General features: G+C 40.4%; 1 protein-coding gene across 8 annotated transcripts in view; it reads left to right on the forward strand.

Moving 5' to 3' along the window:
- Positions 1-14530, forward strand: part of TMEM161B (transmembrane protein 161B) — a 73551-nt gene that overhangs the window by 37729 nt on the left and 21292 nt on the right. For all 8 annotated transcript variants that reach the window (XR_012645751.1, XM_074995356.1, XM_074995357.1 and 5 more), the window contains 3 exons: positions 6331-6482; positions 7214-7274; positions 11994-12134. Coding sequence is in view for 7 of the 8 variants with exons in the window: in XM_074995356.1 (XP_074851457.1) it covers positions 6331-6482; positions 7214-7274; positions 11994-12134 (354 nt within the window). In the remaining variant the exon portion in view is untranslated. The remainder of the gene's footprint in view (positions 1-6330; positions 6483-7213; positions 7275-11993; positions 12135-14530) is intronic.

Below are 14530 nucleotides of genomic sequence, written 5' to 3' on the forward strand. Positions count from 1 at the left end.
CCACAAAATTGATATTCTGAAGGGCATGAAATCAGCAGAAGGCAACACAGCCAATAAAGGATTAATTCCAGAACAGTTTGCGTGTTGCTGATAGATGCTCCTCCCCCCCCCCCCCCCTGTTACAATGATGAATGTTGGATTTTACTAGGGATTAGGCCGTTAGAGATGCCAACAGAATCTTATGGAAATTAGAAGAGATGACTGATCTGAAAGGTTTCCAGTTAGTTGTTACAGGAGTTGTGATTAAGTGCAGCAAGCAAATAGTAGCTTTTTATGTATCAGTCGAATTGATATATAAAGTTCTGAACAGAAAACCATTCCATGTGTATTTCTGGTTTCTGAAAAGGAATTTAGTTCTGAATGAACAATACATTTCAAGAGTTTAAAGCATAACAACAGACATACTCAGTAAGTTATCACATAGTTGGCACCCAAGATTGAGTTTCAGTACAGGAAGCTCTTTTATTGCCTTGTAGTTGAACAGAAAAATTAAGCTTTTAATCTTCAGATTGACTGAGGAAGATTTAATGACAGCCTGTACCACAGAGGCAGCAGTCAGAAGGCCTACCATTCTGTGTGTCACATATCACCATATGTGGGGGATGTGGGTTCATTGTAAGCAGTAACATTTTTAACTTTCAAAAATCAATATGTTTTGAGTAATATGGTATTGTTACTGTACAGTGAATGTGTCTCAATTTAAAATTAAGGAAATTAAAAAAAATTCCTTCCACAGAAAGAACTGCATACAGTACACAATTTTAGCATATATTTTTTTGTTTTTCTACTGGAGAACATGATTTTAGATATATGGTCCTTTAGGCATTGTTGACACTACGAAATTAGGTCAAATATGTTAAGGTCAGTTTTTATAGCATCTGATTTTGTAAAGTCATAGTTACATATCCCCACTGTGTGCCTGAGTTTGATGGAGTGCATCCCTATTAGAGTGGGTACCTTCAACATTGACAGCAATGCACTGTGGGTGGCTGTCCCACAGCTCCTGCTGCCCTCTTGCATTCTGTCTGATGGGCCAAAAACTGCATGATGGATGATTATTGGTACTCATCAGCCTCCCATAGAGCACTTATTTCCTCTTCCTTTCACTTAAATCCAACAGCAAGCTATTTTCTTCATGACCTTTTTTAGCTGGTTATCTATGCAAACAGCGAGGCAAGCATGGACCCTGGTCACCATCAGATGGTTGTGGCAAGCACTGTGAATGCCTCGCACATTATGCTGCAGTATGTGCAAAGCCTAGACAAGAACCACTAGAGCAAGAATGTGAAGAGTACGTGAATGAAATGTGCATGGAAACACTGAAGTGGAGCAGTTGGCAGATGCTGGCCACAGTCGATCCTGTTCACACAGTGGAACACTGATTCTGGACAAGCACACGCTGGTTACATAGTTATGTAGCTATGGGATGATGGCCATAAAACTTGCACATGCATAAGACTGCTTTCATGAAACTCCTCATATTGCTTTCCCCTACCCTGAAGCGTAGTAATAACAAAATGAGACACACTCCGACAGCTGAGAAGTGAGTGGCAATAATTCTGTGGAAGCTTGCAATACCAGACAGCTACTGGTTGGGAATCAACTGGGCATGGGTAAATCTACAGTGAGGGCTACTATGATCCAAGTAGCCAAGGCAATCAATACCCTTCTACTATGACGGGCCGTAACGGGGAAATGTGCTAGAAATACTGGATGGTTTTGCGGTGATGGGTTCCTTAACTGTGGTGGGTTGATAGATGGAACGCACACCCGTATCTTGGCATCTGACTACCTTAACCAAGAGTATATAAACTGCAAGGGGTATCTGTTGATGGTGCTGCAGGCACTAGTGGATCACAAGAGGTATTTCACCATCATCAACATGGGATGGTCAGGAAAAGTGCACGATGTGTGCATCTGTAGGACCTCTGGTCCCTTCAGAAAGCTGTAAGATGGAATCTTTTTTCCCAGACCAGAAAATTTGCATTGGAGACATGGAAATGCCAATATTGATCTTCGGGGAGACAGCCTGCCCGTTACTCCTGTGGCTTATGAAGCCATACACAGGCAACCTAGTCCACAGTAAGGACCAGTTCAGCTACAGGCTGAACTGCAGAATGGTGATAGAATGTGCTTTTGGCCATTTAAAGGCAAGGTTTTAGAGTTTGACTGTTAGGCCTCAGTTAAAGCAATGCTCCCAATGTGGTGGCAGCCTGCTGTGTGCTCCATAATACCTGAGAGAGCAAGGGGGGAAATTTCATGCCAGGCTGCAGAGCCAAGGCAGATGACCTGCCCACTAATTATGAGCAACTGGACAACAGGGTAATAAGAAAAGTACATTGAGGGGCACCGCAGCTCAGGGAGGCTCTGAAAAACAGTTTTGTTGACTGATCCGTCAGGGCAATGACAATTATCTATGTTGCTGTTAATGAGGTGCCCCTTGTATCATGTGCTCATCTGTACATCCACCCACGCACCAGGAACATAAGCAATAAAGCTACTGTTAGGGAGAAATCATGCATTTTTATTTTGGGAACAAAAGGAAGAAGAAACAGAAAAAGAGTTTGACAGGAGCTTGGTGGGGAAGGGATGAGCAGGGCAAGTGGCATTTTGAAGCCTCCTGTTCAGCAATCACAGGAGTGGGAATGTCAGTCTCTTGTTTTGGGAGACATCCATGGGGATAGAGTGGAAGGCTGGCCTTGACACTATCCCTCACATCCCTCCTGCATGCTAGAGCACCTGGGAGAGGAGGGGATGGAACATGGTGAGGAGGGGATGAGGTTCATCATGGCCTGGAGGGGTCTTTGGTGCTCTGTGTGCCTCTGCCAGGCATGTCAGCTGCTCTTTGCTGCCCCATGATCCTCAATATCTCCTCCTGGGTCTTGGCTTCTTGTTCTCGATGGCTTTCCTCACTCCACGGTCCATCCTGCTCTCTTATAGTGTCATTTTCCTCCATGCACTGAATTGCACGCTATTTGTGCAGGTAGATTTCACTTGCTCAAGGAACATGTCATTCAGAGTATGTTTTAGCTCTCATATCTATGCTAGTTGAACAGCAGGAGGAGCTGGGGCAATGGGCAGCTGTTGCATCTGCTGTAGTGAGAAAAGGGAAGGGCAAATTTTAGAGGAGATATGTTGTGAGGTTTATGAAGATTCAGTCTGTCTCCAGAGACATTTAGCTATTGTGAGTAGCCCCTGCTGTGGAGGTAGAGGGGCTGCCTCAGATCCCACCCAGTTGCCTTAAGCCACTTGTCGCATGATTAAAAATGTGAACTTACCAGAAGTGCCCTCCCTGCCATTAGGATCTGGTAACAGTACATCCTGGGAGGAGAGGATTGGTTGCAAAATTTAAAAAAAAAAAAATCCTGGCTGCCAGTGAGATCAGCTGCTCTGTTCACCTGCTGACCATTCTCTTCCTCATCAACCATGTCCTCCACACTCTTTTGAGGTATCCACAGATAGCTTTGGGGTTGTGGTTGGGTCTTCCCCTAGAATCTCATGCAGCTGCTCATAGAAGCATCATGTTTGCAGTGATGACCCAGACTGTTCATTTGCCTCCTTTGTCTTCTGGTATGCCTGCCTGGTTCCCTTTATTTTCATGTAATACCGCTGGGCATCCCTAGCATATCTTTTTTTCCACCATGCCCTGAGATCTTGGTATAGATATCAATATTTCTTTTGCTGCTTCATAGTTTTCCCAGCACAGCTTCCTCCCCCACACAGCAGTCAGGTCCAAGATCTCCCGCATGCTCCATGCTGGAGCTCGTCTGTGACCCTGGACATTCACATATAGGCGTGCTGCTGAAGTGTGGTGCCTACTCTTCTTGCCATGCTGGCCAAACAGATCAGATCAAAAAATCGATCCGTGTTTATGTGTAGACATGATGTGTCGACAGTAGTTTTGCTGGAACATCTCTTCTGACAGTAACTTCTGTATACAGATGATTCTAGTATAAACGTAGCTGAAATGTTTTTATATAATAGATATAAAATGTTAAATTTTAAGATCCCTGTAGAGAATCACTTGTTAAAGGATGTGTTCTGGTTACGTGTAAGTGTAACGCAATGAAACATACGTTGGGATAAGAGTAAAGAAATGTAAACCTCACTGGATCATCCATAGGTATGAAAAAGTGTTTATCTTCACTCAGAAGCACACATACTGTTCAAAATGTTTTACTAAAACCAAATACGATAGGACCTAGTGTTCTTAAATAATTTTGTAATCTTAAAAATTGTACTAATGTAAATGGTTATGGTGTTGTGTAATGGGAAAATGGATTATGGCTTACATTTGTTCCATTTTTGTCTAGGCTTTTTCTGTTCTAAATGAGTAATATGGAGTCACTGACTCAAATATTTTATTTAAATATGAATTTGATGTCTCTTCTACTTCAAAAATAAATTCAATTATAGTGGACTAGAGTTCTGTAATAAGAGCAGAAGGTATATTACGAAAAAATCTTAAATCTGTTGAAGCTAGAGTTAATTTTATTTAGAAATGCACTTAAAAAAAGGTGTCATTAAAGAAAGTTGAAAAACTGTTTGATAAAATATCTGGCAATCTGTCAGATATTCATAGTTGTGATGGTCTGGTTATATGAAACTTGATGTAGGGTGCGAGAAGACATTGTAACAGTCGAGAGTGCAGTCCGACCCCTCTGTGAATCCTCAGGAGAATCTAAACAGACCAGTCTGTGCAAGGTGAAAAGCTGCAAAATAACTGCCATGGGAACTGCTGCAGAACAAGCCGCGCTTGCCAAGATTTCAGGGCTACTCTGGCAGTAGGCCACAAAAGATAGTGATAAGAAATGCATAGGCAATTTTAGGCAATCTTATGTTAATGAGTTCAGCTTTATCAGCTAGTGTTAGGAGGCTTGTTACAGAGCCTCTCCCAGAGCGAAGCTCCAATGCGTCGGGTTTTCCCCCGACTGGTGACTGCGGCATCTCCGGGGCTCCCGTCACTGGTGTCACGTGCTTTCAATAAACCAAATATAGCACTCACCTTCTGGGTGCAGCCTTGTTTCTGGGGAACCCGAGCCTGGTTGGCTACACTTGACCAGAGTGCATAAGATTCCTAGAATCTCTACCTCTCCCATCTGAAATTCACTTCTAAATATTACTGATTTGTTACTGGTTTACTAATAATTAACATCTCTAGTTGATAGCTACCAAACACATGATGATAAACTGCATAGTAATAAAAATCCTTACCCCTGCTGCACAAAATTATTTATTTTACAAAATACCAATAGGTTTCTTGTTTACCCTGATTGTTTGTTTTCAAGATGACTAGATATAGGTTATCCATTTTTATGGAATTTCCAGTTTTAGGCAATGACTAAAATAAATTATGTGAAATAAATTTGTGTTTATGCTCCTGAGCACCAAAAAGTGATGCCGGATTGAGTGGGGACGTGGTGTGTTTTTGTTTTTGTTTTTGTTTTTAACTAAGGCTACTTAAAAAATTGTAATACTTTTGTGTAACTCAAAGCCTCAACTGACATTTGAGGAAAAGCTTTTGAGCTAAATAGTCAGTGTTCTTTTTTTCTTTTAAGTACTGAGAATACTCCCAATCTGTATAGGGGTCCTCTGAAAAAAACTTCCAGGAAAAGAAGGATGACTGAACTGGACATCTTGATTTCTCTGAAGTAAACAAGGGATGTAGAAGACTGAGGTTTTTTGCCTTATGAAAAGAAGCAAACCATGGCCACAAACCCATTTCCTTCACATAAATCATTAAAATTTGACCCTGTTGAAGTTACTGGGAGTTTGTTATTGGCTTCAATAGTAAGGATGTGCAGTTCCCAGATGGAGTTAGAATTGCATATATTTATCTGCTGTTTTATAGAGCTGATCCTGGCTGTTTTGAATATTAGCATTAAATATATTACATCTTGAATTAAAACATTTGATACATATTCGGCCATATTTTACTCTAAAGTGTGTATTAGCTTTTAAGTTTTCATTTGTCATAGAAGCATTAACTTATAACACATTCGTTAATGTACAATAATCTAATTTTTGTAAAAGAAGATTCATATTGGTTTGGGTATTCATGGGCATACGTCAAAACAAAATAATTTAAAATGGAATCTTTCCAATTTTCCGTTTTATTGTGAATTGTCAGTTGCATACCAAATTTTCTAACATTACAAAGCATAACTTTGTTTATATTTGGTGTAATTAAAATATTGCATTGTTTTCAATTTGCACATCCAGGACAAAGCTGTAGTATGGGTTTCTAAAATTTATACAATTTTTTAACTAATCTAAGGTATAATTCTTTTAATTCTACAAAATTGCTTTTCCTTGACTTTTCTTTTATAGCAAAATACTGTTCTCATTGACCACTCACTACTTCAAAGTAGAAGATGGAGGTGAAAGATCTGTCTGTGTCACTTTTGGCTTTTTTTTCTTTGTCAAAGCCATGGCAATCCTTATTGTAACGGAAAATTATCTAGAATTCGGACTTGAATCAGGTAACTTTGACAATATTCATGAGCTCTGTTTACTTTTAATGTCATGTAATTGATCCTTTGCCTTCTGATACCTTTTACAGTATCTGTTTTAAAACAAATTCATTTGTATATGTGTTTTAATTCTGCATTCCCAAACATTTTTGTTAAATGTACATCTTGAGTAATTGTCATAAGAACATAAGAATGGCCATACTGGGTCAGACCAAAGGTCCATCCAGCCCAGTATCCCGTCTGCCAACAGTGGCCAATGCTGGGTGCCCCAGAGAAGGAGAACAGAAGACAATGATCAAGTGATTTATCTCCTGCCATCCATCTCCTGCCCTTGTACTGAAGGCTAGGGCACCATACTTTACGTTAGAGTATTTTTCTGTATAGATTTTGTTTTAACTGTTTCCTTACCTTTTTTTTTATTTTAACCCCTTTTAACCTCACAGAGTTAAGTGAGGTTCCGCTGATGCTGAAAAATTACTTTTATTCTTAAAGAATTAATGTAAATTTTATTCATGTTCATGAAATGCACAAATATCAAAGGGATGCTTTCAAAGACTGCTCTTGCTAATAACCAAGTCTTATTGCATTGTGGCATACTAATTAGCACATGAAAGAGCTAAACCAGACGTATGAAAACTTGTTTAAAAGATATTCTGTTTTCTAGCATCTTCTTCCAAGAGATATTCCATGTTTGCACCATGATAAAACTATATGATGTCTGCCTCTCTCTCTTTCTACAGGGTTTTCAAATTTTTCAGAAAGTGCTGTGCAGTTTCTTGAAAAGCAAGGTTTGGAATCCCAGTAAGTTTCTGAAAAGTACACCAATATTCTTTACGTTAATATAATTTTTTTTCCATGAGCATTCATGTCTTGGTAACTCACTTGTGTATGAATTCACTTGTACTGTATTTTAACCGATCCAGTTTTTAATGCAAAAGAACTGGATCAATAAGAATAATAGTTCTGTGTTCAAATTAATTAACATGTCTTGTTCTAATGTTTTCTAAATTTAAAATTGGTATTAGATTAGTCTGTTAAACACAATTTTTTTTCCTTCTACTTCTTACATAGTCACTTCATCTTCATAATGCTTTACAAATGTTGCATACCTGTACACTTCAAAGGGTTAAGTATTGTCCCCACTGTGTAGAGAAGGGGACTGAGACTGAGCAGTGAAATGCTTTGTGAAAGGTTACAGAATGAGCCTATGGCAGAAGTTAGAACTTGGTACTTCTGAGTTTGCTCCTGTGTGCAAAGTTGTTGGAGATTTTTGCCTTAGCAGTGTCCATAGGGTGGGCTGTTGTCATGCAATGGCATAACTGGTTACAGCAGCTTTACACCCACTCAGTTCCTTCTTACTGCCCTTGATGGCTGGTTGAAGTGCCTGTAGTTTAGTAAGAGCAGTAGTGATTCTTCACTGTTTCGTTTGTTCTCCTTTGTTTAACTGGCTAGTTAGCTGTTAGTGTTTTAATAGTAGTTTAGTACTTGGTCTTGGCTGGGACTTCAGGCTTCAGTCAATGTTCTGAATGCTGCTGGCTGATCATAAGTGACCCTCGTGTGAGCTGTTTTGAAGTGCTTGGGGAGTTCCACAGAAAGGATAAATGCCGAATCTGCAAAAATGTTTGTTCCCAAACTCAAAAAGAGAGGGACATTTGACTGAGGGCCCTTCTCATGGAAACAGCTTTACACCTGATATCAGAATGCTTGCATTCAGTCTTCATGCCTGGTACTTCTTCATCAGCATGCAGGGCACTGCCAGCACCATTCTCCTTCATGGTGCTGAAGAAGTGGTCTAAGCTGACTGGTCCACTGGCAAGAGGTGAACTTTAGGCAAAAGACCTGAGGTAGACCTGGTACCCACAATAAAGTCTTCTCTAGCCCACCCAGGAACCTGCCTCCTACTTGAGGTGGTAGGAGGGGGTCCTGGTCCATTGCAGGGCCTTCTGCACATAACGTGAGACCCAAAGCAGTCAGATCAACAGACATCACAGATGTCTGGCTGCACGTCAGGACACCAGCACAGAGGATCAAGCCAGTTACGGGACCCTATCCCTTAATGTAGTAGAACAGGTCCTGGGCCTCAAACTGCAGATGTTCCCCTTTGCCATGGCCAAGGACTGGTACTGTAGCCTCAGTCTCTGTCCAGGTGGCTCAGATCTCTAACACCATGGTTCTCAGCTGCAAGTCCTAGAACTCCAAAGTTGCAGTACTGATCCCTGTGTTCTTGGTACTTTGACATTGCTCCTGCCAGAGGTTGTAAACATGGTTGTCACCATCACCTTGCAGATCTCCTGGAGGTCAGTCCCTTCCTGTATGAGGTTGTTCCTGCTCATGGCTCTGCTCATTGGGGCCCTTGTACCATTTTTCGGGCAGACATCAGCCCGTGGTGCAGGTGTGGCCATGCCAGTGCTGGTCCAGCACTCTTGGTTGTGACCAGCTGCTGTTCCTGCTGCTGTTCAGGGTGAACTTGTCCTGTAACCATGGCAGTCTCCTGCACCCAGACCTGGTGGTGATACATCTGATGGCTTAACTGCTGCAAGGCTGAACATCCAGGAGTAGCAGTGTGCTTGACCAAGGTCCAGCAAGTCCTTTTAGGAAGTAGAAAGCTGCCTATGGGGGCAACCTGCCTGGCCAAAAGGAGGTGATTTGCCTGCAGTGTGCTGAATAAGGGGATCTGTCCTGAGCAAGCCCCGTTGCTGCTCATTCTAGTCTATTTCCTGCATCTCAAGCTCCGAGGCTTGTTGCTATCATTGATCAAAGTCCACATGGCGGCCATTTCAGCCTTCCATCCAACACTGGAAGGAATGTCAGTTTTCTCTCAGAATATAGCAGCCAAATTCCATGAGGGCCTACAGTCAGGGCCTCTGTTCCTCTATGGGAATTACATCTGGCACTGTTGCTGATTGTAGGTTCCTTTTCAAGCATCTGGCTTCCTGCTCCTCCACTCTTGGAAGTTTGTGTTCCTGGTGGCAGTGATGTCAGCCCACCGGTTATCCAAGATTCACGTGCTCATCTTGGAATTCCCTTACACGGTATTCAAGAAAGTTCAGATCAGACTGCATACAACTTTCCTTTCCACGGTAGTCTGTTTTATTCAAGCCAAGATATTTACTTTTTGGTCTTCTTTCTGAAGCCTCATAAGTTGGAGGAGAATGTGCTGCATTCCTGGATGTCAGAAGAGCTCTGTCATTCTGCATTGACAGGATCAACCCACTTTGTAAGTGATTGCAACTATTTATTTTTTTGGCCAAGAGAATAAAAAGTCACCCTGTTTCTGCTCAAAGGTTTTCTTCATGACTGTCTCCATTTGCTTCTGTTGTGATCAGCTGAAGTTGCTGCCCCCACCTCCTTGATGATCATCACTGCCCGCTCTCCCAGGGCTCAGGCCACTTCAGAAGCCTTTTTTCACCCAAGTGGCTATCAAGGACATCCATAGGGCGGTTACCTGCTCATTAGTCCATATGCTTCACATCTTACTATGTGCTTACTCAGGACGCCTGGGCTGAGCTGGCTTTGGTAGGACACTACTGCAAGCTGCCAAACAGTGATCTCCAAGCCCACCTTCATAAATACTGCTTGTGAGCCACCTAGAATGGAATCAACATGATCAAGGACTTGAAGAAGAAAAAACGGTTACTGTTTTTTTTGTTCTGTGAGATGTGCTGGTCGTGTCCATTCCATTATCTGCTCTCCTCCACTTGTTTGAGTTGGCAGCAAGGAGGAGCCAAGAGGGCATAGGGCCAACAGTGACTGATATACTGCTGCATGAATGTGGTGCTCCAGAGGGTGCCACTGCTGGCCCTACCAATACCATGAAGGCAAAAATCTTTAACAACTGTGCATGTGGGTACACATGTGCCTAGGATGGAATGGACATGAGCAACAGCTTGTAGAATAGTAGTTGTGAAAAAAGGTAGGTAACTGTGGTTTTTTTGGCTCCTAATTCTATATTCGAATAATAATTGTGTACAGCCTCTTGTACAATTGTGATCTGTTTTGCCTTAGGATACCCAAGTCTTGTGTGCCTGAGAAAGACATATCCTTTAACCTAAGTGATGTTGCTTATATACACAATCACAATAACTATAAATAGTCTCTGTTGCATGTAATATTTTAAATATATCTGTTTCATTAGTCCATGTTTTGAAATATTTGTAGGATGTCCATAATACATACACTTCATGCAGTGAATTGAAATGGCTGTGGGAAAATGGCTTTGAATCTCTTTTGGCTATTAATTCTCAACCACCATATCAATATATTTTTGAAGGGATATCTGAAGACTCTTGGTCTTAAGTAAATCAACCTATAAATATAACCTCTACTGAACATTTTGCATTTCCTGACCTGTAATCTATCCTCCCTATAAATTATTCTCATCGTGCTGTGCTAACTTTTTAATTAATTTTCCAGTTAGTGCCTGTCTGTCCTCATTCCCATTCTAACTTCACTGCAGTGTCTTGGCAATTTACAGGCACTGATTGCATGGTCATGACATCTCTTGGGAATTAGAGATGGATTATGAATGCGTCTACTAAAATTCTGTTGTATGGCTCCCTAGACTCCATTCTTTGTTGCCCCTGTTAATAGTAATCTTTATTGGTGTTTCATCATTTAGGTCTTTTGATTCTTAGATAATCCTGAAAATGAGGTTTTTTTGTTTATACATTATATCAATGTTCAAAAAGTATGGTATGCAAAAGGATTTCAGGGGGTACGCGGCAGAAAATAAAATACTAAAATCCAGGAGACAAGCACTGGGATGGCACTGGGAAAAGAGGTATGCCAATACGGCTGAAGTCCTGAGAGGGATACATGAATATTTTAAGTTTGGGAAACGCTGCATTGTTTATTTGTCAAAATATTGCATGGTTTAGTAATTTTAAAAAGTCATCTTGGGAGAAGTGAATTAGAATTATCTATTTATCTAATGGTGATGTGTAACTAGAGTAACAGTAATTTAAGATATTTGAGTACTACTTAGTGAGTAGAAGTTGAAAGCAGATGCATTAGTATAACAAAATAATAGCTAATGTATTTGCTTTTCTCTCTTGATCAGATGTATCTCTTCCTGTCTGCATTGTCTGTCTGTCTGTCTGTCTGTCTGATATCTGTTTCTATCCGTTGACCTTCATTAGACTTCAGTATAAAGGAGTGTTTTATGTGTGTTAATGACATCTCTGTTACAGGTTATTTTCTGCATAGTGTGAAACTTGCAAAATATATTTTTGGAGGATATTTCTATTTTCCTGCTTAGACCTTTTTTCAATTCTTTCTTTTTAACTGTACATTCTGTGTGAGCTTACTCCATTTTTATTCTAAGCTGCTGAATTATACCTTGTAGTTCTAGACTTAACCAGTGTTGGCATTCTAGCAAGACAGAGTTAAATTGATTTCTTCAAAAGCTTGAAAGAATACCTTATGATTGCTTATTTTTAATTGCCGGGGGGGGGAAATGGGATAAAATGTTGAGGAAAAAAATCCTTGAAATGTTCAAGAAATATTTATTTCCTTTTTTAGGGGTCCAGTGTCTAAACTAACCTTCAAATTGTTCCTGGCTGTTCTTTGTTCACTTATTGGTGCTTTTTTGACATTCCCTGGCTTGCGACTGGCTCAAATGCATCTGGATGCTCTGAATTTAACAACAGAAAAAATAACACAGTAAGAGAACATATCTACACATAGATGCATGCAGTTGAGTCTTTTGAATATTTTTATGTACCAAGACATAATAGTTTATTTCAGATGAGGAGGTCGTGAATTGACTAGGACTTTCTCCTCTATTTCCCACCTGCTTTCTCAAATGTTCCAGCCAGCCTGTAAGCTTCCTTTGCACCATCCAAACCTACCTGTTCAAGCTGTACTGTCCTTCACTAGATGACCAGAAGACAGTAATGGAGGCTTTTTTTCTTCCCCCTTCTTCATATAGGATCTTCACTTTGATTGGCTCTTACCTCTCCATTCTGCTCATGTTTTTATTCAGATTAGGAAAAAGTGTTGAAGGAGAGAAGCACAGCTGCCAGTTTCACCTGTGCTCTACTCCCTGATTGCTAGTAAGATTAGGGGCAGAATACAGAAAACATAATGTGGGGAGAAGTGTTTCTGAGGAGGAAAATAAAGCAGAACAAAACCAAGCAGGAAAAAAATACCCCCAATTTTCTTTTAGTCTCTGTTAAACTTCTGATTAAAACTGGGCAACTTTATTATTTGTTATACATTAAAATTAGGAAAACATGTTGGAAGAACAAGTTAAGGTTGTGACAGGCATAAAGCACCTTTTTTAAAAAATGATAAAAATTAAATGTAATCATCATTTTCAATCAGGTTGGAAGAGCTAAGTGACTATGGTGCTTCTTATATAACCAGAAGTTGGGGAGAGGGAGTTGACATCAGTTTAAAGACACATTTTCAGTTCTAGCTTCTTAACAAGTTAGCAGCTCAGGTTCAGAAATGTTTTATTGAATACATTTAAATCTCCCTTCAGGGTTTTCTGAGTACCTAATCCCCACTGAAAATCCTGGATTGTAATATCCTAATATTTAATTATACTTGTTCTTGGTGGCATAGTATATAGAATATAAAATCTGAGTGTGGCTGTTTTTAATATTTATTTTTTCTAGTCCCTTTAATTTTCTTTCACTAGCAGCATTAGTGTATGTATATTTTCTGTGGTTAGGAGTACTTCCCCTTACTACTTTTTGTACCCTACCCATCCACCCCTTTTCAGTGGATTGTTTTGAGTGCGTTCAGCCTTTCTTGCACTACTCCAATGAACAAAAATGGATTCTTGCCACCCCTTTACACATTCTAGTTCACTAACCTAATGGTAGGATTTAAATAAGCAGAAGAGCAGGTAAAAGCCTTTCACAAGCTACTGAAGTGCTTTGAGCTGCTCCTTGATGCTGTAGTGTTTCCTAGCAACACTGCATAGCTAGCACTGCTTCTTTATTTCTGAACCAGTGGTTTGCTCAGACTGCATGATGAGATTCTTCTGAAAATGAAAAGGTTCTCAGATTAAGTAGCAGTTTTAGTTGAGTGACATCTGATGTTTTTAGGATAAATTTGTTTTTACCTGATTGTCTCCCCTATAATAATGTACCTCTTTAGAGGTGGGAATATGGGTAGTCTGGCTCAGCTAACTTTGCAGTGGTGCACTGGTATCAACACCTAATCGTATACCTAAGGCCCTACCAAATTCATGGCCATGAAGAATGCCGGACTGTGAAACTTACACTCTCCCCATGAAATCTGGTCTTTTGCATGCATTTATTTTGCACTATATGGCTATCTTAAAAGAGACCAGCAATTCTTAAATTATGGGCCCTGACACAAAAGGAAATTGCAAGGGAGGCTGCAGGGTTATTTTAGGGAGGTCATGGTACTGCTACTCTTATTTCTATACTGTTTTCAGAGCTGTGTGATCAGACAGCAGCTGCTGCTCTCCAGCATCCCAGCTCTGAAGGCAGCACTGCTGCCAGCAGCAGTGCAGAAGTAGAGGGTAGCAGTGCTGTAGGGTTACCATATAAAAAAGAGGACTCCCTTGACAACAGTATGTAACAACTCATGGTATTTGAATGTGTTACAGTATATGTAGTGCATTAATACAACATCAGTTGGTAGGTACTGATACAGATACGCTGTCTCTCAGGGGTGTCCTCTTTTTTGACAAGTCAAATATGGTAACCCTACAGTACTACAGATCCACCTATGGTAGCCCTGTGTCACTTCTGCCTCCACCCCTGCCTGCGCCCCGCATCCCCACTCATACACAATTCCCTCTTGGGTCAGAATCCCTACAATTACAGTACTGAAATTTCAAATTTAAATAGCTGAAATAAAGAAACTTATACTTAATAAATCCAATGACCATGAAATTGACTAAAATTTAATAGGGTCCTAAAGTAACAAACATTTTCATTCACTGTAAATCTGCAATCAAGCGCTTTATACTGAGATAACTTTATGAAATAATCTGAAAATATATAACTGTCATACTTGGTTAACCAGCATGCCTGCTGGGGCTGACTTCCATGGGGTCGGTGTCCCAAATGGCATGG

This window comes from Carettochelys insculpta, chromosome 5 (assembly GCF_033958435.1).
Source record: "Carettochelys insculpta isolate YL-2023 chromosome 5, ASM3395843v1, whole genome shotgun sequence".
Taxonomy (NCBI): domain Eukaryota; kingdom Metazoa; phylum Chordata; order Testudines; family Carettochelyidae; genus Carettochelys; species Carettochelys insculpta.